We start from the raw sequence: 14,432 nt of genomic DNA, 5'->3' as shown, positions 1-14,432 counted from the left end.
TAATAAATGACACATTAATTGCATAATTCATAACAATTTATAAACCCTTGGCCAATATATGTTGATTTTACAAGGACCACACAAGATAATCTGTGGACTCTAGCTGAACTCAGGAATCCTGACGTGTCCATTTTATAAAACCAGCTGCTGCAGTTCCTCAACAGAGCTGGTGCGCTGGCAGAAACTTAATTTTTCAGTTCGACCACAATCCAGATTGCTAGTGGAAGCATCTCCAAAAGCAATGACGGCCTCATTTTGTGTCAAAATAATTGTGACCTTTTGCTCCACGATGTTCATCACTGCTAATCACATAACTTAAACCAAACTATAGCTCTCACTTGTAATCAAGAGTAACACCATCACATTTAACCCCCAAAAGCATTTGTTTAAGTGCAACAACTGTTCAAGACTAGTGGGCAAATTACAGCGCAGTGTATGTCTCGCCTCATGTTTGACAGAGAAGAGATGAGCTGCCATGTTGAGAATAATCTGGATTTACAAATAAATTGAATGGGACTGGCCTGACATGAGTTAGTTCAGGGACGGGCAAACACTTCCTTTTCCTCTCTACATTGGTAACTTTGACCTTCAAGGCCTCCCCTCTCCTTTTCTCACTATCTCAGTCCTTTCATCTCCTCTTCCCCCTGGTCATTTTGTGCTGAGCTGCGAGAATTCGAGAAGGATGTGTCTGCGGGATGCGGAAAATAAAGCTCGGGATCATGGGAAGGTGTGAAGGCGGGATGTCTGGCAGGACCTCAGGGATGAAGAAGCGAGGGCCGAGATAGGAAAAGGGGAAAGAAACAGTCAGGGTTACTCTCCTTTGTCCTCTTCTTCACACTGACGACTGAAGGAATCGGAATATCCAAGGGTTAGGCGGCGCCTCAGCTGTTTGATCATCAACAGGTGCAAAATGATAGCTTTCTGCCGCATAAGAAGCCACATGGAATGACTGGGAGTTATAATCTGATCACAGCATTCTTCATGTTTCATGCCCTATAAGCACAGGAGCACACCGCCTCCGATTTGACACTTTTGATAATTCACATGTGGGACGAAAATGCCTTCTAGATAAGCATCTCACACCCGTCAGTGGTAGAAACCCCTGCCACCCCCCCCCCCCCCCGCAACCCCAAATACCCAACCGACTCCGTCCCTTCGCCCCTAAACTGGCCCTGGTACGGCGCAGCTCCAGTGTGCAGCGGTGCTGAGGGAGGTCGCCGTGCGGTCACTGCGCAAAGCCTGGTCGCATTGTGACTCGGAGCTGCAGAATGTGCCATGGTGCATTAGCGCGCTGCCGCCTGGCTGAGCATGAGGCGAGGAGAGAGCGAGGAGGAGGAGGCAAAGATAAAGAAATAGAAGGAGGAGCTAAAAAGGATGGAGTGAAAGGCAGAGAGATAGGCGAAGCAAAAAAGGGGAGGAGGACCAGAGGAAGAAAGAGGGGTAAGGAGGAGAAGAGGAGGAAAAGTGAGGGCATCAGCACACTTACAACACAGGCAGAGTTCAGCAGCCCAAGGGGCACAGGGGCCATGTAAGACGGATCATCAAATATGAAGGAACATCACAGGCTGTGTGTGTGTGCTCTGGTATCTCCTCCTCATCATCTCTTTCTCCCTCGCTCTTCTACACAGTCTCACTTTTTTCATTCCATCTCCTCCCACTGTTCCGAACCCATTTAAAAATAATGTTTTTATCTTTTCAGGAAATATGACAAACAATAACCCAAACACCCAAACCATTTTTCCAAACCTACAGAGCATCAAAAAGTCATTATTGTGAATCTAAATCCTTACCATCTCGCCATGATTCTAGTCAATCTGTAATATCAATAAAAGCTGATTTAATACATAACAGAAGATGTTATATAGAACACTTGACAATATGTCCTTATGCAAAAGAGCAACCGAGGAAACAGGACTTAATGCGTTGCTGTCACTCTTCACAACGCGACCCAACAGCCAATTGGTCCGGTGCCACTGGCTGAGCAGAAACCTGTGTCGTGCCACCAATTAAAAACAGATGGGGCACGATTGGATGATGTAATTGACCAATGGGGAGAGGCCGCCGGGAGGACGCTGGGACATGATCTCATTTTCATCCTCGCCCTAAGCGGGTTTAGACGGCTCCGATCAGCCCGTTGCTAATCTGCCCTGTACAAACTGGATGTGCTGCAGCTAAAGCATGTGTACACACTATTGCACATACACACACACAAAGTTCAATTGAATTTTTTTTTTTTTTTTAAGCGATGTGCATTGGAGAGAAGGAACGATAAATTAAAAGTGCACATAAACAGTTGCTCTTATTTCCCTCGCAAATTGAGCTCTAGACCGCCACACGTCAGAAAAGCTTTTAAGGTTTCGGAGCTCTTAAGGAGTACACAATCACATGGAGGCCCCATTTGACAGCACACACACACACACACACACACACACACACACACACACACACACACACACACACACACACACACACACACACACACACACACACACACACACACACACACACACACACACACACACACACACACACACACACACACACACACACACACACACACACACACACGACTGTCAGAAGAAAGAGGTTGTGTCGGAGGTCGGCCTAATGGGACTTGTGCTGAAAATCAACATGAAAGAGCTCTAACCCAAAGGCCCCGTACAACCTCCCTGACAAGTGACCGAGGTCGAAGGAAGCCACTGAGGCCGCAGCAGGGCCACGCTGTTCGCCTGCTATTGACCCTTACATACACCCACACACACAGTATGCACATTAATGTGCATATACACACACACATAAACACAAATTGACACATGGACTCACTCTGAGTCACTGCCATTGCTGCGAGGCTGTGTTGTGGTGAAGGCGAAGGCTCTGGGGGGGGGGGGGGTTTGGAGCCAGGGGTCGGTGGCCCGTCCTTGACCCGCCACAGGACCCTGATGGACAGAGGGAAATAAAAGGGAACGTCACAAATGAAAGAATGGAATAAAATGTTGTTGTTGGTTTTTTTTATAAATATACAGCCTTTTATAGGCATGTTTTTGAAAATACACGGTGAAGTGGTTAACAACCTTTCTGGTTTATCATAGGTCAACAGAACAGAAAAAGTTCTTAACGATAAATAATTAAAAGAATGAGGAGATGCATTGATGGGGTCTAATGAGAGCAAAAAGTGAAAAACATACAAAAATAAGGTGAAAAAAATGAATAGATGGCTCAGACAGGCACATAAAGTGGGAAAACTGAGGGGTAACTAAATTAAAATACTAAATTACACAGAAAAAATATAATTTGCAGTATGGATGAGAGCAATAGAAGTTTTAATTCTGTCATTATCACGTGGGTAAACTTTTCAAACCCCTGATAAAATGATTTCTCCACTGTATCTTTCCCACACTGACATTTCCAACTCTCTAAGAGGAAAACAATTGACTGCTCCCAAACCTCACACTTTTTCTGCCCTGACACACACACAGTCCACAGTATATACACACTGTATGTGCCTTCTCAATTGCAGTCAATCACACTGCAGTGCAGTCAGGGGTCAACTGGTCAATAAGCTGTGACGAGAGAGGCCCGATCATCGATGAGCACCATCAACCCATGCACCGCACAGATGACACAGAGAATATTACTGCTCCACGTCAGATCGGCCTCACGCGTGCGTGGCAGCGAGTCCGGGGTGCATCGGAAACAAACGGTCCTCTGCAGGGTCAGCAACTATTGATCTGCTTCACTCGGGCCAAGTGTGAGCAGCCAATCCTAACGCCAGGTCAATAACATACTGCACAGGCACGCCAGATATGTACGGTACGAGGACACAGAGCTGTGGCCTCAAGGTACGAGGGTGAAGTATATAAGTTTCTGCCAAGAGCCTGCAGCCACTAGTCTGCCACAAGCTGTCGTACCGACTCGATATAAAACGTGTGATACTGAATATGCTGCATTATAAGAGAAGTTTTATTCAAGAGATGGAAGGAGATTGGCACTTGCATGCTGATGAAGGCTGCATATCCATGAGACCTGTTCATGCTTGTTCACCGCTGAATAAAAATATATTCCATCAAGCGGCTGCCCTTGAATTTTCGGAGCTTTTACAAACCATCTTTTTTTTTTTTTTATTGCTGATTTGAGCGTCCCTTTGTTTGACATTACCTTCAGCAAATTCGTGGGGAAAAAGGAGGAAGTTCACTTTCTTCTAAAAACTTCAATTTATGTCTGTTTTCAGTTACATTGATAAAATGATGAATAAAACACCATATAAACAGAGTTGAATAGTTGAAACATAGTCATTATTGAATTCACTTTGGTTTCACTCAAACCAGAAGTGTAGTAGTAATAGGCCACTCGAGCACTGTACAATTTCAAGGTTCTTGTACATGAGTATTCGCATACTACCCAACTAAGTTTTGCATTTTACTTAACATATCTGCATTACAGCTACCAGACTATGATTTAAGATGCAAAATGAGATGTTAAGATTTAAATACGATGCATTAATTGATCACAAAATAAGTGTTCTTTGTTGATTGTTCTTGATGACAAGGGTATTTGATGCTTTAGTCCTTTTCCCTTTCCAAATAATAGAACTTTTATTTAATATACTGCAGCTTTCATAGCATAAATGCAGCTCAAACTATTTTTGTGCTTTACATGGGGAAATGTAGTTAAACCAGAAGAGAAGCCTAAAATCAGAACACATTAATGTTACAACAATAAAATCTTAAAATGGAATATATAACATATGTATATGTAGAATTGTCAGTAGAATTTTGACAGCAGGGTTTTACTGTTAACTTTTATTCTTCAAGCATCTCGACACTTCCGCCACCGCTGAGTTCGCGTTTCCCTAGCAACCATGGAAGCCGTCAACAAATCCGGCAAACGGAGACGTGGGAAATGTAGACTAAGGTAAATACATAACGTTTATAATACTTTGAGACAATCCTTTATGTTCGTATGGGCCTGAACTTCTATACATTTAAATCAAGCTAAAGCTGCGTTTCGGCCATTTTCAACGTGAATCTACATGTATTTATTCCACGAAGAAGAAGAAGAAGAAGAAGAAGAAGAAGAAGAGGAAGAATAAGAAGAAAATATATTAAAAATTAGCGAAATTGACTTGAACTTTTCGAAATTAAGTAGACGTTGGCTTTCGTCATTTATTGTGACTTTTATTTGGTCTTATATTTACCTATTGTCTTGCAGGGAACTTCCCGACGGCGGCGCTCCGCCGGACGGACGCGGACTCCAGGCTGCAGCTACACGGAGGCCGGAGCAGCTGGAGGTCGGCGTGAACAGACAGGTACAGAGTGTGGTGGGGTGTATTCTGGCGTGACCTGGCCTCATCCTTCGAAAATATAGCACCGTTCTTGTTTTTCCAGGAACTTTGCAAGCAGGAGGCTTCCTCGTTCAAAGCAACTTGACGTAATATTAAACCCGGAAGGCGCCAAATATCAATTAGCCAAGACCAAATTACACCTGTGCTCTTATTATCAACCGTCCAATGTCAACACATCTTCGGTAGAAATGGACGACATGGTTTACTACTCGCACATTTCCACAAAATGGAAGCATTTGGGGGGTGTTTTTTTTTTTTTTAATTCACTAAATATTTTCGGTTACCTTCCACGTCTTCTCTGCGAACGCTGCAGCAGCTCAGCTCACTGATTGGCTCTCCTCCAGCCGGCGTGCTGAAATCCCCAGGTGGAGCTGATTGGCTGAAGGGGAGAAAAAAGCGAACACTTCCTTATTCGCAGCACAAAACAGGAAATGCAGGGTAGTGAGGGGGGTGAACTATCATCAGTGATGCTCTTGATCTGCAGTGATAGAACATGCACAACTGCCATCATTTTTCATGTTATTCGTCTCACTTTTTGCTTTTCCTGCACCTGCTCTGCTAAAATGGGAAAAAAAGAAGGCCTGTTGGTTATTACTGTCCCCCCCCCCTCTTTTTTGCTCAGGGGCCACATTGACTTGGTGTGAGCTCATGTAGATTTGGAGACAGCAGGTTGTAAAAGTGAAAACAGACACTGACACAGAACTTTGCGCTTCCCTCTGCGCGTGTTCCTCCTCCTCCAGGGCCTGTCGTCCGCACTCCGGCTCCTGGTGGAGTCCATGTCGGGACGGATGGACAGCAGCGACCCCAAGGGTCACACGGTCATGTACTCCCAGAGCCAGCTCGACACCTCCACCCATCTCAGGTGCCTGCTGGCGAACGGAGCCGACGTCAGCGTGTAGGAGGCTTTCATTTAAAAAAATGTATTCTTCAGCTGCCACTTTAGTAAAAAATCTGAACTAAAGCTTTTAGGATGGGAAGCTTAATATAGAAAGAGTAAGTGATGTGAATTATTCAGTACAAGATAAAGTATGAGTAAAATAAGATGCCAGGGATGAGTTTATAGCTGCTGTGAGAGATAATGATAAGCCACAAATAATACTTGTGTATGTGGAAAGGACATTTTAGTTTTTTTATATATTTTTTACCAGCACCACAGACTCGGGGCAGACCCCGCTGCACCTGGCCGCCTCCGAGGGCCTCCTGGACTGCACACAGATCCTGGTGCAGGCCGGTGCAGATGTGACGGCCCGGGACGGCACAGGACACACACCTCTGGATTTGGCCCGGATCTGGTGCCACAGAGAGGTGGCAAGGTAACAGAGAGACGAGGGAACGACTCACACCGACATCAAAAGGTTAAGAAAGAAACTGACTGATCTGTGCGTAGGTATCTGAAAAGCTGCATGTGGGAGGCAGGGAAGAAGAAAGAAATGGAGGAGAGGAAGCTGGCTCAAGCTTTGCGCGGTGATCTCGTGGCCATGGCAAAACTGAATGAGCTCAACAAAAGGGTTAGTATGTCGTGATAAATCCAGAATTACAGGGTAACACACACATATTTGCCTGAATTCAGAATTTTCAGATGTCTTGTCCCGCTTCCTCCATGTGTCATTTCACAGACACTTGTAGAGGAGAAGCTGGCAGAATGGGCGAACAAGAAGGGTCTTCCCCACCTCAAGGGTTTCTCCCCCAGAGTCCTAGTGAGCCAGTACCACGACCGGTGCCTCTCATCCGACGAGGACAGCTCTGATCTCAAACAAGCCAAGGGCCTGGTGAAGCACCAGCCGAGAGGCCTCCAGGAGATACCCTTCTCACCCTGGACCATCTACACGGGCCTCCCGCCTGGGAAATCCGTCTCAGAGCCTGACCTCCGGGACAGTGTTACAGTGTGGAGAGACAGCAGCAGCAGCGGGCGGCCTCAGTACACCACCAGTTGGGACGGCACACCTCGCGCCGCCCCTGACCTGCCTTTGGACGTCCTGGAGAGGGTGTTGTTCCCCCGGGCGTTCCCGTCCAGGATCGTCTCCCTGCGGCACTTTGAGCCACAGAGCATCGTGGAGGTCCGGCACAGGGGACGCCCCCGGGGACGGAGCCTCTCCCCCTGGACGGAGGCGGCCATGCACCTGGCTGAGGTGCTGGAGCCTGGACACTACTGATTTAACACACTTTCACAGATTTTATATCGAATGATGTGTAAATTAGCACATTGGGATTAGAGGGTTACATTTGAGGAAAACATGTCCTTTGTACAATCTCTAATCTGGGGTCATACAAGCAAACATATCCTCATAAAATATCTAGCCGCCCCATAACCTCAGCTCTTGAGTGACAACATTAAAAATGCCACTCTCTCCAGAAGGCAGAGTGAACAGAGGAGAGAGGGTGAAAGATGAGAAACCCTCAGTGAACTGGGTCACCTGTCACAGACGTACCCCTGCACTTTCACTGATCCCCCCCCAGGGAACTGACTCAGGATCCAGGTGAGGACTTGTCAACAGCATGTGTGTGCACTGTCAACTGAAGGTGTGTTTGTGTGTAGTGGTTTTGTCTTTTTCTTTTACTTCATGAAGCACTTCACACCTCAGTGGGGGTCATAGTGCACACTTGCCTCAGCCTGGTGCTCCCACTGCGACATGAAGCCACATGGGACTTATAGATAAAATAGTTGAGTGTGTATGTGCATGACAACAGCTGGAGAATCCATTGCAACTGCAAATTAAATTTTACAGATTTGTTGAATTTACCTGGTTTCATTGGAAATGATGAGGATCGGTTCATCTATCACACACAGGCCTGCGAAAATAACCATTTAATTTGCAGTTATTTCAACAAAATCTTTTTATTTCACTATACAGTCATGTGTGTGTACCAGCCGAAAATGATCCACACTCCCAAGAGATTGTTAGAAAGAACTTTTGCCTCTTCAAAAGCACTTTTCACCAAAACCACTGACTGAGCAGCTTTTTTGTCCCCAAATTCATGGAGGCTTGTAAAGAGTCATTGCACAGGTTTCGATCATCAGAAGTGTTTCTGTTCGTCGTCCGATAATAAATGTATAAAAAAAATCAGTTTATTACTGTGACTTCTTTAAAAAAAAATAGTCCAAGAAAGTTGGGAAGGTTGCAGGCTACAGCTCTGATGAGTAACGGGGGGAAGAAAAAGAAAACAATCTCACAGGGCACATTGTTTCCGTGGCGAGATGCTGACGATCCAGAAAAGGGAGACGTCTCTTGTAGGTCACCAAAGAAAGTGCCTTTTCATCAATGAGCATTTACAACATGTCATACCATGTAATCCCAAAAAATGATCTCCATAGATCAGAGGCTGATTCCTTACAATGTAACTGCCCTTTAGTGCTTCAGTTGAATTTCTCCTGTAGCTGGTTCGCCACTTTTTATCCTTTCTAGGATCATTTCTCACAAAACGACCGAGCTCGGACTTCGGCGTTAAATTAAGAAAGTACCTATTAGACCGTCTCATTAATCTCCAACCCACCTTTCACATCCGAGGGGATTAAAAAAAAAAAATACTATCTCCAATGCTACTTTTGTGTATCGACTCCGATGAAGCGAGAGACGTACGACACGAAATCACAGCTGGATGTCACGTCGAGAAGAAAACTGATGAGGATTTATCTGCCAACGTCAATAAGTCACAGGTGTTTGGTGGTTGTTTAGATTTCAAACCTGCACGTACATATTTTAATACCAAAGATTCAGGAAAAATAAATGGAGTCACAATAAGAAAGCATTGCGCTAAAGACACGATCCCCTCAGCCAGGTGTCTAGTAGATGTTGTTGGCAGTCAGTACAAACAGTACAGTACAGTACAGACAGACAGACAGACAAAGACAGACAAGACAAACGTGGCCTGTGTAAATACGTCCAGCAGAAAACTCTCCTCTCTTCATTGGTCCGTCCTCTTCGTGTGCTTGCGTTCCCACTTTTGGCCTCTGCTTCGTTTTTAGTCCCTTCCAGAAACAAGTTTCCACAGTCATTCCAGCTTCCCCCTTCATATCCAACACACTCTCTCACACACACACACCTCCCAAAAACCCCCAGTCCCTAACCCGAGTCTGAGCTCCTTAGTACATTTTCTGCCGGCTAGGCAGCACCGCCTCCTTGAGGAAAGAGAACACGAGGAGGATCCCTGACCTCTTCCCTCTCTTGCCCTTGGTGAAGTAATTAGACACCACGTCATCTAAAAAAAAAAAAGAAGAAGGAAGAAATGGAAACTGTTACTAATTATACCGTCACTCAGTACCAATGTGTCCTGTGCAGGACTGCGGAGGGTCTGAAGTCTCTGTTTATAATGTGCTGACACCTAGAATCATGGAAACCTTAATTCATGAAGTGATTTGGAAAGTTGCTGCTAGTAGGCAATAAAATGTATTAAATATTTTACAGAGATACAGATACTATGAACTGAAAAGAAAAGGAGTGCGCCTAACATGGGGCTCGAACCCACGACCCTGATATTAAGACTCTCATGCTCTACCGACTGTGCTAGCCGGGCTGCATGTCCACAGTCATATATTCAAATCAAAGTGATATGGTTTCAATCTGCACAAATACATTTCAGCATCATAACATGAATTGAAAACTGGACTTGAGATCCATTAAAGAAAACAAAGGTTAAAAAAGGTATTCACACAAAAGCAAGCGTCTAACAAATATCTTAAACTCAGATGTTTAACTGCTGTAATCAGAAATAACCTTAATCTGGGGAAACTAGAAAAACTCATGTTTGATTACTTCTGCTGACCAGTCAAGAGAAGCTCACCTCCTTGTTGTATGGTGGACGGCAGCACGTTTTCGCCAGCCGACAGTGACACAAAGAAGGCGAAGGGGATAACCCACAGGCAGATGGTGAAGTAGGCCAGCACCTGAGGCCAAAAAGGGATTTAGTGGAATATGATTACCGAAGGAATTGTGACAGCAGAGCATACTTTTATTGTTACGTATCGTAAATCTGAGATTGTAAAAAATGTCACCCGGTCAAGGCGATTACCTCTGAAAATGGATAATACTCTTGAGCAAAAAATTGGAAGGCCATGTAATGGTTCACCACCACCAACACTGCAGAGAGGAGACAGAGGAAACAATGTTAGTAAAAGTAAAATAAAAAGGTTCATTTTTACGTGATGCATCTGAAGCCAGTGTGTGTCATACTGACCACAGGAGAGGATGAAGTTGGGGGAGCTCAGCAGTATGTAGGGGAAGGTCTGCAAGAGGCCGAAGTACACCAGGTTGGTGAAAAGGGCAAGTCCCACCATCAACACCGGGAACCCTTCAAAAACATAGAGACCTGCCAGCACACCTGTCGAGAACTGGGCGACAAATCACAGGTACGGTGAAACAGCAGTTTCTCATTAAACCCAAAACATGTACTGTAAAACAACCTTACTCACCAGTATCATGTACTTTATTATTCGACTGGTGGCTACTGTGTATTCTTCTATAAGTTCGGCCAAGTAGTACAGGCCAGCAGCTGTGTGGAGGCACGAAACAAACAAAAAAACAACAAAGAAGCAGATTAGCACAGTGTTTTGTCATTTGGATCCACGCTGCTAAGAAAGGCATTCATTGGTAATAAATGATTTAGCCTTGTTTGTATATATATTTGTAAATAATTAAAATAAAATTTCTACTGATTTACAGAGTAACTATATGGCATTCATAAGAATTGCCAAGTTGTGAGTGACTAAACTCCCTTTAGAGTTTGTGAACGCAGTGAGAAGTGTTGGCAAGCCAGCCAAGATATCAAAAGAGTTTTCAAAACTTTCTGAGATGCCGAGTGCGCAGCAATAAATGTTGATAAGCTGTTAATAAAACAGATGCTTTGCGGGCCGTTTTTCCAGATGGTGTGCAACTGGGCAGTTTATTGAAGAGTCCATTGCAATGAAGCGAACGAGACACTGGGGCAAAGGTTAACACCATCCAAAGAGATGTCGTACAACTTGGCAGCGCAGAAGTTGTTCTAATTAATGGACTGAACCACAGATTAATTCATAAGCGACAACGCATCAATCAACCTTTAATAAACGGCGTCCTATTACTGCATCTCATGGGTTTTGCCCTTTGAGCCTGTATGAGACGGAGCAAACGTGGAATTCTGAAAGTCATCGCTGCAACGACACGATAGCGAAGGACAAAAAAAATCAATACACATGCAAGTTTCTTTTCTGCTGCTGCACATGCTCATGTCGAGAGTTAACAGCTGGAGAAATAAAAATCCACGGACAGGACTAACAAGCACTTTGAAATTGCTTTTAGCAATGAAAAGTGCTCTATAAATGAAATGTATTATTATTATTATCATTATTATTAACAAGTGTGACGGAGTCAGTGCACTGACAGGTGGTCTGACAGCCAGGAGCCACACCTGACAGCTGCAGCAGGTGTGACGTGGACCGACGAGGCTCAGTCGCCACCAACTAAAAGTTTTGGGACGCACTACAAAAAAAAACAAAAAAACTAATCATACTTTACTGTTGGGCGTCACGCAGCCATTTTGTCAAATAACTTACGGCATGACCAACTAATGTAAACAAACGGAAATAACCCTCCGAGCTAACTCTTAGCTCAGGAAGCTAGCATGCTAACCTTCCCACTACACGCTGCAGAGGGAGGCTACTTTAATCAGCCATTACATCAGACATTGCCACACATTGTGACCACGCTGTTCGTCGATGGAGACGTCAGGTGGATTCGTTTATATCCCTTTAAAGCCTGCAAAGAGTGAGATGAAGCTAGATGCTAGCTGCTATTGGCTAACATGACATCAGCCGCAACAGGTGTTTCCCACGTCGGAACAACGGCATTGCTAAACCCGGCGACACTAGACCCATACTCTAGTAAATAGTGTCATCGTGTTTTAAAAAGTTAAAACATAGCAGCTTGTCTAACTGTGATAGATCCAAGGCTAGCTAGCTAGCAAGCAAGCTAAGTAAACAGGTATTAGCATTTCCGTGGAATGACACGCGTAGCTTCTTTATTCTTTTGGGTGGGGTGACGCTTTGTGTTTGCACGTAATTAATAACTCCGCTGCTAAAGGAGTCGTCGCATTGATAAAAACCAAAACATTCCCGCAAACGTTTACTAGTGTAACTTCACCTGCTGGTTCCGGTCCGCTAGCATTAGTGAGCGAATACGAGCTAGCAGCGTTAGCACTTGCAGGGATTGGTCAGCGGCACTGCACTTACCAATTGCGAGAGTGACGAAGGATATTTGGACCACCAACGATAGCCAGCTGAGTAAATAAATAAACCACATCTCGCTGCATATGACACAACACACACAAATATGAAAAAAATACAGGAAAAAATAGCCCCCGCGGCTAGCCGACTGCTAACTAGCACTGGTCAAAGTCCCTCCCTCTGTGTTTTCAGTGCAGGCTAACGAGAGCCGAAAAGGAGGGGTTCATCTTTGACAAAGACTGGTGCGTCGTGCCTGTAGCGCCACCAGCGGCTGGAGGAAAAAGTGCAGCGGGCTGACTGTGGTCTATTTGATCCCTGTGAAATGCAATATAATGACAACATATAAATAATAGATGACACATTAGAAATTATAAAGAGTAAGAAAACTCATGGTTGAAAAGTTAAAATTCTGATATCACGTTTGTTTTACCGGAAAATAAAAAATCTAAATTTGAGATACCAGTTCTTTGTATCTGTGACTTCAATTCTGTTACTCCATGCCACTGATACTTTGTGAGTGACTCTCAGACGACATTTCTGCGACATTCAGGAGATGGGACGATGCCTGGGTAGAGCGCCCACTCGCCAGCCGCGAATTTTCCAGAGATTTTCCTGTCGTCTCACATGCGCTCACTCGCTTGCGACATATTCCTGACATTTTACCACGGGGTTGGTAGGAAAAGTTCCAGATAAAGTCTGCAGCGACATTTGGATCTTCACATTCTGCTCCTCCGGAGGGGTTCAGGAAAATGTACGGACTCTCGGTGCACGTCTGAAAGAAGGGATGCTCACTCACCTAAAAAAAACCACCTGATTTTCAAAAGGGAAAGTTGACGACGTATGTTGACGATGCGGTTCACGCCACGGCTGTCTCTCTATTAGATCTGTATTGATTTTCCTGCGATGTGCATGGTCTAGCATTAATCACTTCAACAGAGGTCAGGGGGAATGTTGTTAAGAAAGGGAAGGATGCGCCATACGGATCCAGCCCTTTAGTGAGCCATGAATATAATCGCTATATGTATAGAATGGAGAAGTGATTTCAGGACTTCCTTTGTCTCTCTCTCTTTAACTCGCACACACACACACACACACACACACGCAGATTTGCACACACACACTTGCTTTCATGTGTATGAATAACACAGGGAAGGCAGCCCATATTACTGTATCTCAAAAGCAAACACCTCTGAGGTTGAGGTGACAAACAATTAAAAATGTATATGCTTGAGCGTGAAAAGGCACCCTCCCCCCTCTATAGTAAAAAGAGCTAAATAAAGTAAATATATAATGTGAAACAGTGTGAAGACACTAAAATGGCGTCAGAGTCGAAGGTGAGAGTAATTTCCTCCCCCTTTTTAAAATGCTTTTAACAAAGGCGGATAGGTTGGTGGCATGCATGGTGTGAGGCTGTGTGTATTCATTCATGCATGCATGCATGCGTGCACACACACATATATATACAGTATCCGTGTGGAGGTGAGAAAACAAAAAGCGACCTGCTTGCATTCAAAGATACTTTCAGGAAGGGAGGGTATCGGCCCACCTGAGGCTCTTATCTCAACAACACCTCCGGGCTCTGGGTGTGAGAGCTTTAATGTGCCTAAATAAATGGCGGGTCTGCCGGATCGAGCTTTAAGAGACAGACACCTCGGGAGAGAAGTGGGCGAGGCGAGGCGAGGGTATTCATATTCAAGGGGTGTCTATTTTTTTAATGGCTCGGGCTATTTTTCCTCCGTAGAAATCCCTGTAGCTTGCACTTAGATCAACGAGAAACCCAAGCAGCCAAAAGGGAACGACGTCGGACATTAAACACGGCTGAGGGGAGCTCCACTTCCCTTTGACACGCAACAAGTAACTGGCTCTTTTGGAACGGACTTGTGTTAAATGGAATTT

General features: G+C 44.7%; 2 protein-coding genes across 3 annotated transcripts; one reads left to right on the top strand and one right to left on the bottom strand.

Moving 5' to 3' along the window:
* Positions 1-4,828: 4,828 nt before the first annotated feature.
* ankrd53 (ankyrin repeat domain 53) lies at positions 4,829-8,924 on the top strand. Of its 2 annotated transcripts, none has more exons than XM_035607588.2 (6): positions 4,829-4,911; positions 5,209-5,305; positions 6,082-6,203; positions 6,490-6,654; positions 6,729-6,849; positions 6,958-8,924. In XM_035607588.2, the coding sequence occupies exons 1-6, from the start codon at positions 4,859-4,861 to the stop codon at positions 7,492-7,494; spliced, it is 1,095 nt and encodes a 364-aa protein (XP_035463481.2). In that variant the 5' UTR covers positions 4,829-4,858; the 3' UTR covers positions 7,495-8,924. The 2 variants fall into 2 exon arrangements, with proteins under 2 accessions (XP_035463481.2, XP_035463491.2); XM_035607598.2 differs by having other exon boundaries at positions 6,082-6,236.
* Positions 8,159-12,740, bottom strand: tex261 (testis expressed 261). Its single transcript, XM_035608801.2, has 6 exons — positions 12,543-12,740; positions 10,749-10,828; positions 10,514-10,667; positions 10,349-10,416; positions 10,121-10,223; positions 8,159-9,538 (listed from the first exon to the last, which is right to left on the bottom strand). The coding sequence occupies exons 1-6, from the start codon at positions 12,610-12,612 to the stop codon at positions 9,423-9,425; spliced, it is 591 nt and encodes a 196-aa protein (XP_035464694.1). The 5' UTR covers positions 12,613-12,740; the 3' UTR covers positions 8,159-9,422.
* Between the last annotated feature and the right edge of the window lie 1,692 nt (positions 12,741-14,432).

This window comes from Scophthalmus maximus, chromosome 12, assembly GCF_022379125.1.
Source record: "Scophthalmus maximus strain ysfricsl-2021 chromosome 12, ASM2237912v1, whole genome shotgun sequence".
Classification (NCBI taxonomy): domain Eukaryota; kingdom Metazoa; phylum Chordata; class Actinopteri; order Pleuronectiformes; family Scophthalmidae; genus Scophthalmus; species Scophthalmus maximus.
This window is presented reverse-complemented; position numbering and strand designations above follow the sequence as displayed.

What these genes read in the sequence shown, in the direction of transcription:
- ankrd53 (XM_035607598.2), top strand. Translation starts at nt 4,859, where the DNA reads ATGGAAGCCGTCAACAAATCCGGCAAACGGAGACGTGGGAAATGTAGA. An exon ending in CGTGGGAAATGTAGACTAAG is followed by an intron (nt 4,912 to 5,208) that starts GTAAATACATAA and finishes ATTGTCTTGCAG; the next exon opens with GGAACTTCCCGACGGCGGCG. An exon ending in AGGTCGGCGTGAACAGACAG is followed by an intron (nt 5,306 to 6,081) that starts GTACAGAGTGTG and finishes CTCCTCCTCCAG; the next exon opens with GGCCTGTCGTCCGCACTCCG.
- tex261 (XM_035608801.2), bottom strand. Translation starts at nt 12,612, where the DNA reads ATGTGGTTTATTTATTTACTCAGCTGGCTATCGTTGGTGGTCCAAATA. An exon ending in TAATAAAGTACATGATACTG is followed by an intron (nt 10,668 to 10,748) that starts GTGAGTAAGGTT and finishes TTTGTCGCCCAG; the next exon opens with TTCTCGACAGGTGTGCTGGC. An exon ending in AGTATTATCCATTTTCAGAG is followed by an intron (nt 10,224 to 10,348) that starts GTAATCGCCTTG and finishes TTTTGGCCTCAG; the next exon opens with GTGCTGGCCTACTTCACCAT.